Raw genomic sequence first — 20,735 nt, forward strand, 5'->3', positions numbered from 1 at the left:
TCTCGCAATCCTGAGTTTATATCTCGCAATTCTGAGTTTATCTCTCACAATTCTGAGTTTATATCTCGCAATTCTGAGTTTAAATCAAGAAGGTAACAAGAAGGTAAAATCTACACCAGTTAAATCACAATCCAAGACATCTCAAAGACCTCCTTATATGTGTTGTACAACCTTCACTGTTCATAGTCAGACAATAAAGTCTATCATCAATAAACACTGGCATGTTCTGAGAGCTGATGACATTGGATATAGAATCTTCAAGGAGCCTCCCCTTTTTTCATATTATAGGGGACGCAACATAAGAGATCACCTAGTCAGTTCTGATACCTTCATTAAGGAGATCGCAAGATGGCGCTGACGGTGATGGCTGCCTCCGTGGCGTGCTCCGCAGTTGTTTTTATGTTTTTGTTAGTTTGTCCTGTCTTTAGTTATATCCCTGCAATCAGTTTCACCAGAGACGAATTGCTGGACATTCGGAAGTACACACCACCCGATATTTCACCGGTTTTGATTATTCTGATGTTTTGCTGGACATTGTTGTCGGGGGAGCTGCGGCGCTGATCAAGCGCTTCAGGACGCGCAGACGGGGGAAGCGAGCCGGCGCGCTCGTGAAGCTCAGACAGCGCGGATTCAGAACGCCGTTGCCAAGCATCCATCTGGCAAATCTCCGCTCTCTACCCAACAAAACGGACGAACTTCTTCTGCTCTCCCGGACAAATAAGGATTTTTCAAACTCTGCTGCTCTGTGTTTCACGGAAACCTGGCTGAAAGACGCCATTCCGGACAGCGCGTTGAGTCTGCCGGGCTTTCAGCTGTTTAGAGCAGATCGCGACGCAGAATCAACGGGGAAATCGCGCGGCGGCGGGACATGCTTTTACATCAATGAGAGGTGGTGTACAGATGTAACTGTGTTAAAGAAGATGTGCTGTTCAGATCTAGAAGTGCTCTTCATTAATTGCAAGCCGTTCTATTCGCCGCGGGAGTTTTGCTCGTTCATTCTCGTAAGTGTGTACATTCCTCCGCAAGCACACGTGAGCTCCGCTTTACAGAAACTCGCTGATCAGATCACAGAGACAGAACAACAACACCCGGACTCTGTTTTAATCATTCTCGGGGACTTTAATAAAGCAAATCTCTCCCGTGAACTGCCAAAATACAGACAGCACATCACATGTCCCACCAGAGACAGTAATATATTGGATCACTGTTACACCACAATAAAGAATGCATATCACTCTGTTCCACGGGCAGCTTTGGGGCTCTCTGATCACTGTTTGGTTCATCTTATACCGACCTACAGGCAGAAACTGAAATCAGCTAAACCTGTATTAAGGACTGTAAAAAGATGGACTAATGAAGCAGAGCAGGATTTACAAGCTTGTTTTGACCTCACTGATTGGAGTGTTTTTGAAGCTGCTGCCACCGATCTGGACGAGCTCACAGAGACTGTAACATCTTATATCAGTTTCTGTGAAGACATGTGCATTCCTACCAGGACTCATTTAACTTACAACAATGACAAACCATGGTTCACTGCAAAACTCAGACAGCTCCGTCAGGCCAAAGAAGATGCTCACAGGAAGGGGGATAATGTCTTGTATAAACAGGCTAAATACACACTGGAAAAGGAGATCAGAGTGGCAAAGAGGAATTATTCGGAAAAAATAAGGACTCAGTTCACTTCCAGCGACTCGGCATCAGTGTGGAAAAGTCTAAAAGAAATCACCAATTACAAGACACCATCCCCCAGCACTGTGGAGAATCAACACCTGGCAGACGATCTGAACGAGTTCTACTGCAGGTTTGAAAAAACACCCCACACCCGCCCTGAACACCTCTCCACACAACCATTCACACCTCCAGCAACCCCCCTCTCCCCCACACCTGCAATTCAGATCAGTGAAGACGAGGTGCGCCAGGTCTTCCGGAAGCAGAAAAGGAAAAAAGCACCAGGCCCAGACTGTGTTACACCAGTCTGTCTGAAATCCTGTGCTGACCAGCTGGCCCCCATCTTCACACAGATCTTCAACAGATCACTGGAGCTGTGCGAAGTCCCTTCATGCTTCAAACGCTCCACCATCATCCCCGTCCCAAAGAAACCCAAAATTACGGGACTTAATGACTACAGACCTGTGGCTCTAACGTCTGTGGTCATGAAGTCTTTTGAAAAACTGGTGCTGGCCCACCTGAAGGACATCACTGGACCCTTGCTGGATCCTCTTCAGTTTGCCTACAGAGCAAACAGGTCTGTGGACGATGCAGTTAACATGGGACTGCATTATGTTCTGCAACATCTAGACAGACCAGGGACTTATGTGAGGATCCTGTTCGTGGACTTCAGCTCGGCCTTTAACACTATCATCCCAAACCTCCTCCTGCCCAAACTATCTCAGCTCTCCGTGCCCACCTCCGTCTGTCAGTGGATCAACAGCTTCCTGACAGACAGGCAGCAGCTAGTGAGGCTGGGAAAATACACATCCAGCACCCGTATAACCAGCACTGGAGCTCCTCAGGGTTGTGTTCTCTCCCCACTGCTCTTCTCCCTCTACACCAACGACTGCACGTCTAAAGACCCCTCTGTCAAGCTCCTGAAGTTTGCAGACGACACCACACTCATCGGCCTCATTCAGGACAGTGACGAGCCTGTTTACAGTCAGGAGGTTAAAGAGCTGGCTGTCTGGTGCAGTCTCAACAACCTGGAGCTCAACACGCTCAAAACTGTGGAGATGACCGTGGACTTCAGGAGAAACCTCCCTGCTCTCCCCCCACTCACCATCATGGACAGCACTGTGACTGCAGTGGAGTCATTCAGGTTCCTGGGCACCACAATCTCTCAGGACCTGAAGTGGGACACTCACATTGACTCCATTGTGAAAAAGGCCCAGCAGAGGTTGTATTTCCTTCGGCAGCTGAGGAAGTTCAACCTGCCACAGGAGCTGCTGAAACAGTTCTACTCTGCTATCATTGAATCCATCCTCTGCACTTCTATAACTGTCTGGTTCAGCTCAGCTACCAAATCTGACCTCAGAAGACTACAGAGGGTAGTCTGGACTGCTGAGCAAATCATTGGTGCTACCCTCCCTTCTCTCCAAGAACTGTACTCATCCAGAGTGAGCAAAAGGGCTGGCAAAATCACTCTGGACCCCTCACATCCAGCACAGTCCCTCTTTGAACTGTTGCCATCTGGTCGACGCTACAGAGCTCTGAGCACCAGAACGGCCAGACACAGGAACAGTTTCTTCCCTCAGGCAATCCATCTCATGAACACTTGACAATAACTGTGGATCACACAACACTATTTATACACTCACACACTTATTTATCTAACACACATACTTAGTCTACATTTCAAATTTGCACTAATATACCTGTACATACAAAACTGTCTATTGTAATATACCTGTACATACAATTGTCAATTTGTATATTGTTATTCCTTATTTACTTGCTCTATTTTTTATTTTTTATTATCTGTGTTTTTGTTCTGTCACAGTCATTCTGTTGCACTGCGGAAGCTTCTGTCATGAAAACAAATTCCTCGTATGTGAAAACATACCTGGCAATAAAGCTCATTCTGATTCTGATTCTGATTCTGATACGAGTGACCTCTGATGGCAGGATGACGGCACTATAGCAGTGATACGAATTTATTCAGGTAACGTATAAGCAATTTTGCTAAAAATTTTAAACTTCCAATAGAACATATTAATATTGTTATTTTAAATTAGATTATTTATAATTATTAATTATTAGTCTTTTTTGACAGTTCTGCAGCTGTTACCTGGATGGGAAGAATTTTTATTATTTATTTATTTATTAATTTGCTTAAATTAGGGCTACATTTATTTGTCCCATTTTTATCTAAATAATTTAGCATTTTTTAACTTTTAAAATTACCAAATTGTATATGACATTCTTGATTATATATTTATGATTAACATAAATTATACATTAATAAATAGGGTCTAACATTAATTATAAACTATTAATTCATCTGTCTAATAATGTCTAAAAAATATAATAATTATGTCTACCAAGCTCTGATAATGTATGGAATATTATACAGACTATCCAAATTTTAATAAAACAATAGGCCTGTACCTTGAAGCACAGATGTGTCTGTCACTTTAAAAATATGAAAATTCTGTCATAATTTACCCAGGTTGTTCTAAACCTGCATAAAGTTCTTCCTTCTGTTGAAAACAAAAGAAGATAATATGAAGAATGTGGGTAACTAAACAGCTGCTGGTCCTCAGTAACTTAAAGAAATAAAATAAAAAATTCACCACATTCTTCAAAGTATCTTCTTTTATGCTCAACAGAAGAAAGAAATTATTACAGGTTTGGAACGTCTTGTGGGTGTGTAAGCGATGACAAAATTGTCATTTTTAGGTGGACTATCCCTTTAAGTCAGACAGTCCTCCGTGAGCAACTGAAATGCTTCTCTGCAAACTGCGCGTTCATCATTAGTTACAGGACAGACCCATTGATAACTTTCCCATTCAGCTGGGTCCCATCACTAACCCATGTACGCAGACTCATGTAGGCACCAAATGGGAGCTACCTGGTTAACCCATATGGGCCCTATATGGAGCCCATCAAGGGCCCATCATCAGCCCATCTGTGCTAACCCATGTGGGGCCACCATGGAAACTGAGGACAAAATTAGCTGGGTCCCAGTTGGGTAGCCCAGGTGGGCCCCATATATCAGCCCATTTGCAACCCCTATTAGGCCCAGTTCGATGTAAATGTAAAACTCTTTGAGACTGAAAGTAAAAAGAGCAGTGTAAAAAGTAATAAGAGAAGTGTGAATATGTCATTGTCAAAGCCTCTGCTCAATTTCTGTTTCACTTCTCGCTTCTTAGTTACAGGACAGACCCATTGATAACTTTCCCATTCAGCTGGGTCCCATCACTAACCCATGTACGCAGACTCATGTAGGCACCAAATGGGAGCTACCTGGTTAACCCATATGGGCCCTATATGGAGCCCATCAAGGGCCCATCATCAGCTCATCTGGGCTAACCCATGTGGGGCCACCATGGAAACTGAGGACAAAATTAGCTGGGTCCCAGTTGGGTAGCCCAGGTGGGCCCCATATATCAGCCCATTTGCAACCCCTATTAGGCCCAGTTCGATGTAAATGTAAAACTCTTTGAGACTGAAAGTAAAAAGAGCAGTGTAAAAAGTAATAAGAGAAGTGTGAATATGTCATTGTCAAAGCCTCTGCTCAATTTCTGTTTCACTTCTCGCTTCTGTTAGGTTTCATCTGAATTAATTCATGCTTGTTACTTGATACTTTAACAACACGTTCTTGATCACTTAATCACTTGTCTTGGTTAGCATTGTGAAAAAGATTGATTATAAATGGCCGTGACCTGAAGAGCTTCTCGGCCTCAAATACGTGAGACTCCAGAAGAGCGCGTGAAGCGTGTGCATGGGACGGGAGGAAAAACCTGCTGAAGAGTCAGAATTCGGCACAACACTGAACCCGGTGACGGTGAAATAACATCCACAATGGGTAGGCAACAAATCAAATTAGAATGAAATATAGAAGTTATAGGCTGAAATGCTATCGTTTTCAAAGGTGTAACAAATTCTGTTATATATATATATTATACAGATATTATACAAAAATATTATACAGACTATCCAAATTTTAATAAAACAATAGGCCTGTACCTTGAAGCACAGATGTGTCTGTCACTTTAAAAATATGAAAATTATGTCACAATTTACCCAGGTGGTTCTAAACCTGCATAAAGTTCTTTCTTCTGTTGAACACAAAAGAAGATAATATGAAGAATGTGGGTAACTAAACAGCTGCTGGTCCTCAGTAACTTAAAGAAATAAAATAAAAAATTCACCACATTCTTCAAAGTATCTTCTTTTATGCTCAACAGAAGAAAGAAATTATTACAGGTTTGGAACGTCTTGTGGGTGTGTAAACGATGACAAAATTGTCATTTTTAGGTGGACTATCCCTTTAAGTCTTTCTGCATATATATATATATATATATACAGTGCTTAATTTGAGCCAGATCCTGCCGGATCCTGTTCCGGAAAATGTAAGATTTTGGATTTTTTTTGCGTTCCGGTATTTGTTTTTAAAGATCCGGCATTAACAAGTGCATTTCTGTAATAATACCAGAAATAATACCAAATAAAGTGAAATGGTATAATGTATAAATATTATAAACACTATAATCATAGCCTAGTTCCCCTCACTCCAAAACAAATCATTTAAATGTAACGGTATGCAGAACAGATCAAGAATGAAAAAAATATAAAATTCTTCAAAGTATCTTTTTTTATGCTCAACAGAAGAAAGAAATTATTACAGGTTTGGAACGTCTTGTGGGTGTGTAAACGATGACAAAATTGTCATTTTTAGGTGGACTATCCCTTTAAGTCTTTCTGCATATATATATATATATATATACAGTGCTTAATTTGAGCCAGATCCTGCCGGATCCTGTTCCGGAAAATGTAAGATTTTGGATTTTTTTTGCGTTCCGGTATTTGTTTTTAAAGATCCGGCATTAACAAGTGCATTTCTGTAATAATACCAGAAATAATACCAAATAAAGTGAAATGGTATAATGTATAAATATTATAAACACTATAATCATAGCCTAGTTCCCCTCACTCCAAAACAAATCATTTAAATGTAACGGTATGCAGAACAGATCAAGAATGAAAAAAATATAAAGCTAAAGAAACCAAAACAAAGCGAAACTGAAAGTAGGATAGGCTACCATTGGCCTCACGTACCTCTCTCATTCGCCACAAATCCAGTGTTTCCATATTCGCAATGTATTTCAATGTTAAACTATAATGTAGACTAGGCTTCATGCGCGTTCGCATATCGACGGGAAAAAATCATCCTCTTCACATATGCGCAAAAAGCGCTTGGCATAACAGCAGCTGTAGACCGGTTATACTATGGACTCTTTAAATTGATATGCTTGGCTGACTGTATTTTATTTTGATAATGAACAGACTGCAATGGCAAGTTTGAATTGCTATAATATGTGGTGTGTGTGTGTGTGTGTGTGTGTGTGTGCGCGCGAGGCGCCGGCGCGATCAAACAGATGACACATTAAATAGCCTAGGCCTACTCCATTTTTGGTCATACAGATAAGAGTAAGATAACCCGCAAAGTGTTAATAATAATAATAAAAAAACCAACAATAGCTTCTCTATTCTTTTTGTATTCTATCTATTTCTTTTCTTTTTATTTATTATACAATTAACAAAAGCAAAAAAAGGCCTCTAACACTAGCTTGCTCTATTCTTTTTCTATTCTATCTGTTTTCTTTTTATTTATTAGGCCTATATAATAAAAAAAAAACTTGCTACGTGTACTACGTTAAGCTGAGCACTTGTTATAGCACTTGCGTATCATTGCTCTTTTGTTGATTTTGATTGCTTCCATTGTCCTCATTTGTAAGTCGCTTTGGATAAAATGTTAATTTTTACTTTTATTTTACTTTTATTTTTGCACACTCGCAATAAAAAGAACATTTGTGTCCTGTAATTAAGCAAACAAACAGGATGCATGTTCTGTCATCTCGGTTCTTGGTTTCCTTTCCGTGAACCTGGGGCAAGTTCAAGCTCAAACCGGTGTGTAACGTTTTGCTCCGGTTTCCGGTTTGAACGACATGTTTCCTGGAAACGGTGTGCAATGGGGTTTGAGATGCGTTTTCTCTTGTTTGGTGGGTGTGTCAAACATGTCAGCCCAATCAACAGCAGCGTGTATATAAACCATGCGTATTAAAGAGACAGCTCGCACAATGTAATTAACCTCCAAATAAACTCACAAGAGCAAGTATATTGTTTGCACATGTTTGTTTACATTAAAGGCAAAATTACTGAAATAATAAGAGCACAAGTATAGATCTGGAACTTTAAGTCTGTCTAAATATCATTTGGTAATTGCAGTGTCTTCTGGTCCATATCCTTTCCTTAGGAAGTTGTAGACACTGATTAATGTAACATAAAAATACTATACATATTTATATATTTTGCTATTTCTAATGTAACTTACATATATTTGCCTTAAATCATCTTGGCGACCCATTTTTGAGCCAGGGTTTGAAAACCTAGGCTGTATAGTTAGGTCCATGCAGAAACTTGTGAACGATGCTCTTATAGTTGTGTCATCACCGTTTAGTGACGTCACTGAATGTTCCGGGAAAAATAAAGGTAATCCATTAATAAGTAACATTTTCTTGAAGTGGATGTAATTCATCAAAAATTGATCAAATATGCAGCCGGTTTGTCACTTCGATATAGACAAGTTTTAGTTTAGTTGTGTGTTCGGTATTTTGAGATGATTATTTTGTGTTCTGCTTGGTTTTATAGATGCAGTCACATCATATGCAGCGAAAGAGTTCGACCTACGTAAGTTTCAAATACTGAAAAAAAAACTGACACTTTACGGACACTCACTCACACGTTTGTTTGTTTATTGATTGATTATTTGTAAATGAATAATTTTGAGAGTTTGTTCAAATCTCAACGTTCTGTCGTTGATCTGTTTATCAACTTATAATAGGCAACCTTCATATGTTCTCTAATTCACGAATTCAAGTCATGATTTATAAAGGTTTGATTGTTATGCGTCATATGGATGATTTTATTTTCAGACAGGTGAAGGCGGCAAAGTCTAAGTGATCCTCCTACGAGTAAGTCAATTAAATTATAGATTATAACTCATAGGTACAATGTAAATATGACTACATATTTTGTTCTTGCATTCAGTAAACGGTTTGTTGAGGATTCACGCTGTAATGTGAAATGTAAATTATTTTACACAACCAAACCATTTCTCATTTTTATATTCAGTAATGTAAATATGAAAATGTAAATTTAAATGGAAATTTTAAATGGTCAGTGTTGTGGTACTGCTGCAGATTTTTTTGTGTTTCTAACTTTGCGGTATGCATTGTGTGTGTTCTAGTGAGTGATCTGAGGATTGTTCTTCTGGGGAAGAATCTATCAGAAAACAGCCGAGTCAGAAACCTAATCCTGGGAATAGATCTGCGTGAGAATGAAGAACCTACAGCTTTAGAGCAGCTCAGTGTGATGAAAATCGGTGGAATGGTGAAGGACAGACATGTCACAGTCATTAACGCCCTTCATCTGCTGAATCCTAACCTCTCAGACCATCAGATCACACAGACAGTGAGAGACTGTGTGAATCTGTCTGCTCCAGGACCTCATGCATTCATACTCATACTGCAGTATAAAGACTTCACTGAGGAGGACATGAGAAGAGTGATATATGTGCTGAAAGAATTCAGTGAGGATGCGATTAGACGCGCCATTGTTCTCACGACTGATAAAGAGACAATAATTAGTTCCATAATCAGCCATCCTGAACAGCTGATTGTAGGCAATGCTCTGGAGACAACTATTCATCAGTTAATAAAGGAGTGTGGAGGGGGACATCTTCAGCTGGATGAAATAAAACCAGAATTGCAAGCAGACATATTTAAAAGGGTTGATAAGATACTCAAGGAAAACGAGGAAGAATATCTCACATGTGACATATTTCATGATGTTGTAGGATCATCTGTGGATGAAGAGCAGCTCAATTCAGAGGAAGAAAACAAGAAGAGCTCTCACCACAATAATGATGGAAAACCCAAAGAGAGACAGAAAAGAAGAAGTGGTGAAGGAGGACTCTTTTGTAAGTTTTCAGAGTTGCTCTTTTAATGCTGTGAAAATGAACTCAGTTTATATAGTGTGCAATTAAACATTAGTCGATCTGATTAAACAGTCCTTGCACAGTCTGATCAGTACTTACAGGGGTTGGACAAAATAATGTGTCAAATTACAAATTACAGAATAAAGACAATGAAAAGATAAAGGAAAGATAAAAGCAATGTTGATTTTTTTCACTGCTGGCTAAACAAATGACATGAACCCTAAATTATTTTGTCCAACCACTGTGTAACTTTTACTCTGTTGACTGTGTCAAGTGTGTTGTAAAAAGAAAAGAATTTGTTACAAAAATTTAAGTTGAATTAAAACTGCCATCTTTAATATTTGTTAAACTCAAACTTATAGAATTCAAGCGAATCATATGACAAGGAGCTAGGAGACAAGGATTAAAAGAGGAACGGGAACAATTGTTAACTCTTTGAACAGAAAATAAATGCAGCATAGTGCTTTTAGTGCAAAAAACAAAAAGATACTTGATCCTTAACTTTTACGCTTGTGTTGTCAGAATGTCAGGATACAGCACGTGGGAACATTGTTTTATATTGCTTAGATATTTATTTAATTTTTACTTGTTTACTTTCCCCCCAGCCAATTTAAGAAAGAAAAATCCATATATTCATATTCGTCCCAACAGTAAGTTGATTAAACCATAGTAAGCTACATACAATATAACTTAACACAAGAAGTGTTAAAGGGATAGTTCAACCAAAAAGGAAAATGATGTTGTTCTAAACCCGTAAGACATTCGTTCATCTTCAGAACACAAATTAAGATGTTTTGGATGAAATCTTTGTGATCCTGCATAGACAGCAAAACAACTACCACGTTCAAGGCCCAGAAAGGTTGTAAGGACATTGTTAAAATAGTCCACTTGATATCAGTGGTTCAACTTTAATTTTTACAAGCAACGAGAATACTTTTTATGCACAAAGAAAACTAAAATAACAACTTTATTCAACAATTTCTTCTCTTCTGTGTCAGTGTTCGATGCACGTTCACGACAGTACAGCGGCGCATGCGTGTGCTTAAAAACCAGGCGCAAGTCGTTATTTTTGTTTTCTTTGTGCACAAAAAGTATTCTTGTAGCTTCGTAAAATTATGGTTGATCCACTAATGTCACATGGACTATTTTATCAATGTCCTTACTACCTTTCTGGGCCTTGAATGTGGTAGTTGCATTGCGGTCTATGCAGGGTCCGAAAACTCTCGGATTTCATCAAAAATATCTTAATTTGTGTTCTGAAGATGAACGAAGGTCTTACGGGTTTGGAATGACATGAGGGTGAGTAATCAATGACATAATTTTATTTTTTGGGTGAACTATCCCTTTAAGAAAGTGTGCTATACCAAAGCTCTTAATTTTTTTTTTCAGTGTCAGCAAATTCATCTAGAAAACAGAAGCTGAACCTGGTTCTGTGTGGAAGTAATCCAACATTTAAAGTCTCTGTGTCCAAACTTTTACGAGGGAAGAAGATAAAACCTCCAGATCAGAAAGCAAGCGGTGAAGAGTGTGTGAAGAAAGAGGAGAAGACTCACGGTCGTCTGATCAGTCTGGTGGAGCTTCCAGCTCTCAGTCGGCTCTCAGAGGAGGAAGTGATGCGTCAGACTCTCAACTGTGTGTCTCTCTGTGATCCTGGAGTTCATGTTTTCATCATTGTCATTCCTGTTGCTCCACTGACTGATGAAGACAAAGCAGAAATAGAGAAGATCCAGAAAACTTTTGACTCCAAACAGCATTTCATGCTGCTTTTCACATCGGAGCTCAGTGTTGAAGGACTTGCGTTAGATTTTGTCAAATCCAGCACAGAATCTCAGAGGTTAATCAGTCGCTGTGGAGGTCAGTACAGAGTGATGGGGTTTAATGAACCTGAAAACTCAAGACAGATCCCAGAACTGCTGGATTATATAGAGAACATGAAGACTGAACTGTATTCACTACAGACGTATGTGAAAGCTCAGGAGAACAGAGTCAGGAATGAACTAGAGGAAAAACTGAGTGAAATGAAGAGTAAAATCAATGAGTTGGAGCAGAAAATTCAGTTAGAAGGTGAGTAAGAAGTAAGAGTAAAGTAATTACTGTCATTTATGGTCATTTTCCTTATCTAAGAGAAAAAATAATTGGAAATTTGTTCACAAAGTAATTCCACATGCAGTGAATATGCAACTGACTATCAGTATTCATATATATATATATATATATATATATATATATATATTACATGAAATGTTGTTCTAGTGCATCTATATTCACTTATGTGAACAAAGACACTAAAGCATACAATATTGATGTATTGAAGACATCTAAAGATATACATTTGTTTGACCAGTGTGGAACCTGTGTTTTGCCTTAAAAACTGACCCCCCAAAAAAACCTTAAAATGATTTTAAAACTAAACCATTTTATTTGTCCACTGTAATCAACATTCAGAAGCCACAAGTCCCAAATTTAAGCATTTATTCATCTCCATCCTCAGTACTTACAGTGAGCCAAATCTCACTCTTAAATCTTGTGCTTAAAAATTCATGAATTAATCATTCTTTTGAATCTGTACTTTTTAGTGAGCCAGTTGAACTTGTAAATCAAATTGGCCTAAACTGTTCATATTCTGAGTCAATTAATGCACAAGACTCAATCAATAAGCTGTCCTCTTAAAGGTGCTGTATGTAAGTTTTTGACTCTACTAAAGCATAAAAATACAATAATATGTTTGCAGATATTTAAGAAACATGCTAAGTTAACATACTTGTTTATCTAAAAAACAATGCTACAGTCAGTTAATTGAAAATGTGCGTTCCAGGCCGGAATGTCGGTTTCTGTTTTGGTTTGTGAAACCCGCCCACTGCCAGTTTACCCAATTGTATTTCGGCACCCCGGGTTGCCAGTTGGACAAACAAAGGCCTCCTGTAGCGAATCGATGCGTTTTTGTAAGAAAAATATCCATATTCAAATGTTTCTGAAACGCTTAAGAAATGTAGTGAAATCTACGTTTGCTAATTACTTTTGCTAAGCAGTTCTCATCTCAACAGTATTGACTCTGCCACGGATCTCTGTCCATCAAAATGCCAATATATCCTTTCATAAACTTTCAAAAGAGGACAGTGAGGGCTTATGAAGTTACCGAAGTTAACTTAGGCACTTTAAAGATTCAGTAAAGACAAGCATCTCAAACATTTGATGACTGTGACCACTGACACTCCACTGGCCATGGACACAGTGATTTTGTAAATGAGGTTTACAGCAGAAAATAGACACCAACTGAAATCCTAGATAACCATGTGTAAACTTCTGCATTTTATTTCCAAAAGTCTGTATCCTGAACAGAACCAGATGCTTCTTAGACCACCCAAACTTAGTAGCAGATCAACCTATCAAAATGACAGCAGACTTCTAGAAACTTTACTAGCATTTCAGAAGCTAAAAATCCCCTCTGACTTGATTCTTACCCAGCGAATAAAACTGAAAACAATCAGAGACGTTGCCATATGATTTGACTGAAAAACACCAGACTCGAATCTGCAATATATGTATCAATACATGAATTCCACCAACTTAATTTTTCAGGTGCTGAAGGTGAAGCAGACGATCAGGAGTGTTTGAGGATTGTGCTGATCGGGAGGACAGGAAGTGGGAAGAGTGCAACAGGAAACACTATTCTGGGAAGAAATGAGTTTCGCAGCCAATTAAGGCCAGATTCAGTGACGACAGTTTGTGAGAAGGGGGTTGGTCAGACTGATGGTCGATCAGTAGCTGTTGTTGATACTCCAGGTCTCTTCGACACGACACTGTCAAATGATCGAGTGGTGGAAGAAATAGTGAAATGCATTTCAATGTCGTCACCTGGACCTCATGTGTTCGTCATTGTGTTGAGTTTGGGAAGATTCACCAAAGAGTCAATGGACACTATGGATCTGATAAAGCAGATCTTTGGTCATAAAGCCACTCAGTTCAGCATCGTTCTGTTCACTAGAGGAGATGAACTGGCAGATGAATCCATACAAGATTATGTGAATAATTATAATTGTGCTGAACTCAAGAAACTGATCAGAGATTGTGGAAACAGATTCCTGGTCTTCAATAATAAAGAAAAACGAGACAAAACTCAAGTGATTCAACTATTAAACATGATAGAAGAGGTGAAAAATACTAATGACGGTCGATACTTCACTAACAGCATGTTTGAGGAGGCAGAGATGTCCATTAAGAAGAGGATGGAGGAAATACTGAAAGAAAGAGAAAGAGAGATTGAGGCACAAAATGAGGCATTAAAAGCCAAATATGAGCTGGAAAAGAAAAACCTGATGAAGAGACTCGAGGAGGAGAAACAGAGAGCAGATGAAGAGAGAATGAAAATGGAGAATCAACTAAAAGAAAAAGAGGAAAAACTCAGAAAAGAGTTTGAAGAGAAAGAGAAAACGGAACAGAAGAAACGAGAGATTGAAAACCAGAAACGATCAGAAGAGGAAAAACAGCAAAGAGACGAATATCATAGAAAAATCGAAAAGATGAAGCGAGAGACTGAAAACCAGAGATCACTGTATGAAAAACAGCAAAAAGAAAGAGAAAAAGAAGATAGAGAGAGAGAAGAGAAATACAGACAAGATCAAGAAATGATGAAAAATGAGCAAAAACACATTATTGCAGAATTACAGATTAATCAAGAAGAGGAAATAAAAAAGAGAGATTTGGTGGAGAAAAGGAGGAATGAGGAAGAAGAGAAAGAGAGACAAGAATGGGTGAGAAAAATAAAAGAGGCTGAAAATGACAGAAAAGAGATTCAAGAGGAAATTAAACGACAGCAGAGAGAATGGGAGGATGAAAAGAAACGACAGATGAGAGAACGCGAGGAAGAGGAAAGAAAGAGAAAAGAGAAACACGAGGAACAACTGAGAGAAAAACAAGAAGAACTGGAGAAAATGAGAAAGAGATTTGAAAGAGAGAGAGAAGAAGAACGACAGAAGATCGAGGAGGAGAGACAGAAACAGAGAAGAGAGAGAGAAGAAAAGGAGAGAGAATATAAAGACAAGAAAACCGAAATGGACAGACATTATGAAAGACTGGAACGAGAGAGAAAAGAGGAGTGGGAGAGAAGAAAACGAGAAGATGATGAGAGACGAGAGGAAGAGAGGAAGAGATGGGAGAAAATGCATGATGATCTGAAACGAGAGCAAGAAGACGAGATCAAGAGAAGAGAAAAGGAGGAGAAGGAGAGGAAAGAAAGAGAAGAGAAAGTGCGAGACGAAATAAAAAAGGAATATGAAGAGAAAATAAAAGTCATAAAGAAGAAACATGAGGATGAAGCCAGAAAACAAGCAGAAGAACTGAATGATTTCAGAGAGAGAAAAGAGCAGCACGTTCAGGAGCTCAGTGAGATGCTGGAAGAACGTCAGAAACAACAGGAATTACTGGAAAAACTCTATCAGCACCTGCAGGAGCAGAAAGGAGCTGAAATAAAGGAGCTGCAACAAGAAGTTGAAAAACTGAAAATTAAAACAAGCGGCTGTGTCATTCTATGATTCTTTTCAAGGCGAGTGTCAAATAACAATATGTTTTATTTTCTGTTTCATGCATACTTCTATAAATATTTAATAAAATCTGATATTGCAACATTACCCCTCCCCCCACCATTTGTGCTTCAATTTATTGTCTAGACAATATCTTTCCTCCAGGCCTGCTTGTGCTAAATTGCATTTGCTAACTCCACCAATGTCTTATATTTGGCATGTGTTTTTATTTTATTGTTCTGAGTTGATTGACATTAGTGACATTGAAGTCGAACCATGTCAATCTCTCTCTCCCTTGTCTGTCTGCAGTATAGTATTTCTTTATATGTGACAAGAGCAGAACTTTAGAGGTCCTGTGATGAAAGACTGTGTTACAGTTGGGTGTTTTATGTGTTTATTGATTGATTTATTATAGCTTTGACACGGCCTGACTGTGTGAGTGTGTGTTCACTTGGTATCTGTCACCATGTTTTAGGGTAATCTAATTGGAGGACTAAAACTATACTATACTATGAAAGGTTTCACAAATCAGAATAGTGAAGTTAAGCACTCAGTGAAGGGTTAACTGACCAAAGCTTTACTGTGAAAGTTTTCACAAATCAGAATGGTGAAGGAGTCAGGAAAGGGTTAATTGACCAAAACTGTACAGTGAAGTATTTCATAAATCACAACAGAGCAGTGAAAAACGCTGAAACGTGATAAAATGCGATTGTGAAAGTTTCTTATCTTACTAGTCACAACTGCTCTTTACTCATCTTATATTATGACTAGTCAGAATGGTCACTATAGTTCAATTAAAAATCTTGCTAGCAACATGTGGAATAAGTACTAGAAGCTAATCAATAAGTACTATATCTATTTAATAGGTATGAGTATCTAATGAATAAGTACTAGAATCTAATAATAAGAACTAGTAAATAAATAAGTACAAGTATTTTTACTATAAAATAAGGTACTGGTGCCTAAAGAATAAACACTAGCAGCTAACGAATAAATACTAGTACCTAATGGAATAGATACTAATATCTATTAAAAAAAAGTACTAGTAGCATGAAAATAGTTACTAGTACGTTTCAAACAGTAAAAGTTAAAACAGCTTGCCATACTCATTCAGGACTTTCAGAGATCTGCCCCTACTTAGTCAGTCAGTTGACCAATCAGAGAGCGCTGAGGAATCAGACAGCCAATCAGAGGACAGATACTAGCTTTGTTGCCGAGTAAAAGAGGGAAGGGGCGGAGTTACAGTCAGTGGCGTCGCGGTACGTTTGTACTGCGGAAAGTTTCCAGCTGAAATCCTGCGATATTCACAACGACATGACAGTTAAAACAGCTTTTAAGGTAAGTTTTTTTTTTACCACATAATAAAAATATAGTCGCATTCGTGACTGAATGTGACCCGTCTGTTTGTCCGAAAGGCGAATAAACATGATTTCCGCATCAACTCAACAAACCTCAGTCAATAACAAACTTATAAAGTCACTCTCACAGCTGAAATTCACTATAATCCTCACAAATAATAATGAGATATTTTACATTTGGACATGTTACCATGGTAACACCACAGTATTCTTTAGTTAAGTACTACGCTGAGCCGACATGTACATTGAGTAACGTTACCATGGTTAAATCTCAAGAGTACCATAATATCCAGTTAGTGCCACAGTGACGTCTTTAAAGGGCACATACACCGGAATCATGTGTATTTTAGTGCATAAGCACACAATAGTTATCTAAACACTTGTATTATTGTAGGATCTTTGATAGGAGTTTGGAACATTAACATTTGCTTTGACACATTTGTAAGATTCTTTCAGTCACATGTGCGTCACATGGCTCAGTATTTCCCTCTAAAGAGCTCTGGTGACACATTAACCTTTATGTCACTGTCCCACAGCATCACCGGCACCTGTAGCGTTCAGAAGAGACAGAGCGGCTCGCATCCCTCCTCTGATTGGACAGCAGGGTCTCTGGACGTCATGGCAACAGTATCCCGCCGGTCATGGATGTGAGTGATGAGTTTGACAGCGGGATGGAGCCCACAGATGACCTCGCGTCGTTTGAGGTGGTCAACCTGTCGAACCCGGGCCTGCTGGATCCCAGCGCAGACGTCGACGGACACGTCCAGGAGTCAAAAGACAAGGCCAAACTCAAAACCAAACTCATTTCAGCGTGGAATAACCTCAGATATGGAGGCATGTGGAGCAGTTTTCATAAAAACATGCTTTTCAGTGTGTTTTTTTTAGTTGTGCTGCTTCATATTTTTGAGTAAACTGTGATAATTTGTATTTTGTGTTTACTGTCACTTTTGATCAATTTAATGTGTCCTTGCAGAATTAAAGGATGCATTTCTTCCAAAATCTTAAACTGTAGTCTATATTGTTATATCAAAAGCTGGTAGATTTCTAGTCGTTGTTGACCTTTACCTTCCTCTCTCACTAAACAACCCATTTCACTAAACCCAGATTTTGAAGTCAGGCTCCACCGCACACATTTTTCTCTTGCCTGACTCAATATGAATCCGTCATCCTCACACATCTCTGTTTCTCCTCAGGCTGGTCTCTGAAGGGCAAGCCGCGTCTCAGTAAGAGCAGTCCCGTGTGTCTGCTGGGACAGTCCTATCAGCTGAGCTACAGCGGTAAGCAGGACAGGACGGTCATGCCTGCATGTGAGTGTCGTGGTTTCACTGTAAGTGTGTGTTTTCTCTCAGGAGAGCGGGAGAGTTTTCGGCGGGCGTTCTCCTCTCTGCTGTGGATGACCTACAGGAGAGGTTTCCCACCTCTGGACGGCTCGGCGCTCACGTCTGACGCGGGATGGGGCTGCATGCTCCGCAGCGCACAGATGCTGTTAGCTCACGGACTAATGCTGCACACGATGCCCGCGGGTACAAACACACTGCATGATCAAAATCCTTAACATTCTGACATTTTTAACCTGTAAGACATTCTAAAAGTTCAGAAAGTTTTATATGTTTTAGTATGCGATTAATTAATATTGGTCTCACTAAACATTGAAAATTGAAAATGTATGTACATCAGGACAAAAGATATAACCATTTTTGACCCAGAAGAAATTTTAAAAGTTTGTAAAAAAAAAAAAAAAAAAAAATGGTAATAATAATAATTAATTAATAGTCTGGCAAAAGCTTTAAAAATGTGGTTAGACTGTGAAAATACACATTTTTTAAAAAGAGATATAACCGTTTATTTGTATTTATTTATTTATTATAAGATTTTTAAAGAGATAACCATTTATGTTTATTTATTTTTTAATTTTCAAAACATTTTTTTAAAAGAGATATAACCATTTTCGACCCAGAAGAAATTTTAAAAGTTTGTTATAAAAAAAAGTTAATAATAATAATTAATTAATAGTTTGGCAAAAACTTTAAAAATGTGGTTAGACTGTGAAAAATACACATTTAATTAAAATGTTTATTTTTTATTTTTAATAAAATTAAAAAAAAGAGATATAACCATTTATTTTTATTTATTTATTTATTTTTAAGATTTTTTAAAGAGATAACATTTATGTTTATTTATTTATTTTTTAATTTTCAAAATTTTTTTTTTTAAAGAGATATAACCATTTTTGAGCCGGAAGAAATGTGTACAAATTCTGAAAAACACACGGTTTAATATGGGATTAATTAATATTAATCTGACCAAACTTTAAAAATTTAAAAAATTTTGTAAAAATTCATATAATGATATTTTTAAATAAAATTTCTCATAAATGTGGTAAAATACATATCTTTATGTTTTGTATCACAATGGTTTTGCTATAGTTTAAGTATTATTTGAAATTTCATATTTAAATCACATTCAAATCAGCATATTAGAATTATTTCTGGATCATGTGACTCTTGAAGACTGGAGTAATGATGCTGAAAAGTATATTATGTACAAAAGTAAGCATGCCATTCCTCTCTTCAGGCTGGACGTGGCCTGCGACCCATCATCAGACCAAAGATGACCTGGAGGTGCTGGACGATTCCCTCAGAGAGAGCCGGCGTGACTCGGGAAAACCTCGCAGACGCAGTCTGGGAACCACGTTAGACTGCGAGGCTCAGGAGGAGCGGACTCACAGGAGGACCGTGTCCTGGTTCGGTGATCTGTCCTCCGCCCCGTTCGGCCTGCACCGGCTGGTGGAGTTGGGCCGGGCCTCTGGGAAGAGGGCGGGCGACTGGTACGGGCCTGCCATCGTGGCCCACATGCTGCAGTAAGTGATGGATGCACTGCGATTGATTCCTGGGGAATACATAAACTGATCTGTGAACACATCTGCCACATGCATAAAGTGAGGAAATATGAATGTGATTGGATGAGCCAGATTTGAAGCCGATGTACTCACACCTGTGAACAACATCTGAATTCTGTATTAACTCTTTCCCCGCCAGCAAAAAGTTGCCAGCCACCGCCAGCGATTTTGATGATTTTCACTCAAATTTGATGGCCTCCAGAATATTTTGCTGTATGAATATTTGAATATGCAATACACCAAAATAAAGATCAGAGCCTCTACCTTTAAACATAAAAAATCAGTTTTATTCTAGCTTAAAGCATTCTTTTTTTATCAACACTTGAATATAGGTAGGTTTCATAAAAATGCATAATTTTGAGCAAAAAGGTGAGAAAATCACATTTTTATCAAAAACTACATCTGGATAATATTCAGCACGATTATCAAAGCATAAATCCAGTAAATCGCTTCCATCAACAGCTTGCACAGACATATACCACTTCCTGGATCAACATTTTAATCTGTAACATTATGCAGTTTTCATTTATATGCTGTCTATTGCTGATGATCGCATTATTTTTCATATGCATCTGTTTACATAAGAGATCGCTCGTTTCTCCGTCCTGTTCACGTGTGTTTTTGTTCGGGAGGTTTTGTACTCGTTCAGAAGATGCGTAATAGCGCCCCCGAGTGTATAACAGTGAAAACACGGGAAGCCGTAAAAACTCGTCTTTGGCGGGGAAGCGTTTTCTTGTAAAAGACGAGATAACTCGTCAATGGTGGGGAAAGAGTTAATGTCCCAAATGTTTGTTAATAGACTGACGTTTGTTTGCTACACTGATCAATTTACTTTTTATTGATTTTTGTTTTTAATAAATGCAATTATTTAGTGAATAATTAGTTTCAGTGTTAATTTAGTTGAAATAATATTTAGTTTAGTAAAGTTTAAATACATAACTATACAGGTACAATTATTTTCCACAGCGTTATCTTAGTATCATTACTACTATACTATCTTAGTATTAATTAATATTTTAAATTGTTTTTTTTTTATTTTCCTATTTAATTTAAGTTAAAGTTTTAGCAATTTTTTTGTTTTTCACCTTTGTTTTTTTTTTATTTGTATATTTAGTTTTCGTTATTTTTTATTTCATTTATATTTTTTATATTTTCCATTTTAATTTTAGTTATAGCAATTTTTATGTTTTAGACATTTTTATTTGTTTTTGTTTATTTTTTTCATTAATTTTGTTTAATATATA

At 38.1% G+C, this 20,735-nt stretch overlaps 3 protein-coding genes across 5 annotated transcripts in view; all 3 read left to right on the forward strand.

Annotated features, from left to right (window-relative positions):
• Positions 1–8,878: 8,878 nt before the first annotated feature.
• On the forward strand, positions 8,879–14,454 carry LOC107751643 (GTPase IMAP family member 8-like; the record flags this gene model as incomplete). Its single annotated transcript, XM_016567383.1, has 4 exons — positions 8,879–8,894; positions 8,966–9,697; positions 11,105–11,779; positions 13,295–14,454. Coding segments are annotated over exons 1-4 (2,583 nt in total), but the record flags the coding sequence as incomplete, so codon positions are not given.
• Positions 14,455–14,562: 108 nt separating this feature from the next.
• Positions 14,563–15,251, forward strand: LOC107751644 (vicilin-like seed storage protein At2g18540). The gene is made up of 2 exons (XM_016567384.1): positions 14,563–14,572; positions 14,669–15,251. The coding sequence occupies exons 1-2, from the start codon at positions 14,563–14,565 to the stop codon at positions 15,244–15,246; spliced, it is 588 nt and encodes a 195-aa protein (XP_016422870.1). The 3' UTR covers positions 15,247–15,251.
• Positions 15,252–16,478: 1,227 nt separating this feature from the next.
• The window catches only part of LOC107751629 (cysteine protease ATG4D-like), an 8,258-nt gene continuing 4,001 nt past the window's right edge, over positions 16,479–20,735 (forward strand). For all 3 annotated transcript variants that reach the window (XR_001641277.1, XM_016567371.1, XM_016567372.1), the window contains exons 1-5: positions 16,479–16,572; positions 17,129–17,426; positions 17,786–17,869; positions 17,942–18,115; positions 19,167–19,452. Coding sequence is in view for 2 of the 3 variants with exons in the window: in XM_016567371.1 (XP_016422857.1) it covers positions 17,234–17,426; positions 17,786–17,869; positions 17,942–18,115; positions 19,167–19,452 (737 nt within the window). In the remaining variant the exon portion in view is untranslated. The remainder of the gene's footprint in view (positions 16,573–17,128; positions 17,427–17,785; positions 17,870–17,941; positions 18,116–19,166; positions 19,453–20,735) is intronic.

Source organism: Sinocyclocheilus rhinocerous, unplaced genomic scaffold, assembly GCF_001515625.1.
Source record: "Sinocyclocheilus rhinocerous isolate Xijiao unplaced genomic scaffold, SAMN03320098_v1.1 scaffold1553, whole genome shotgun sequence".
Taxonomy (NCBI): domain Eukaryota; kingdom Metazoa; phylum Chordata; class Actinopteri; order Cypriniformes; family Cyprinidae; genus Sinocyclocheilus; species Sinocyclocheilus rhinocerous.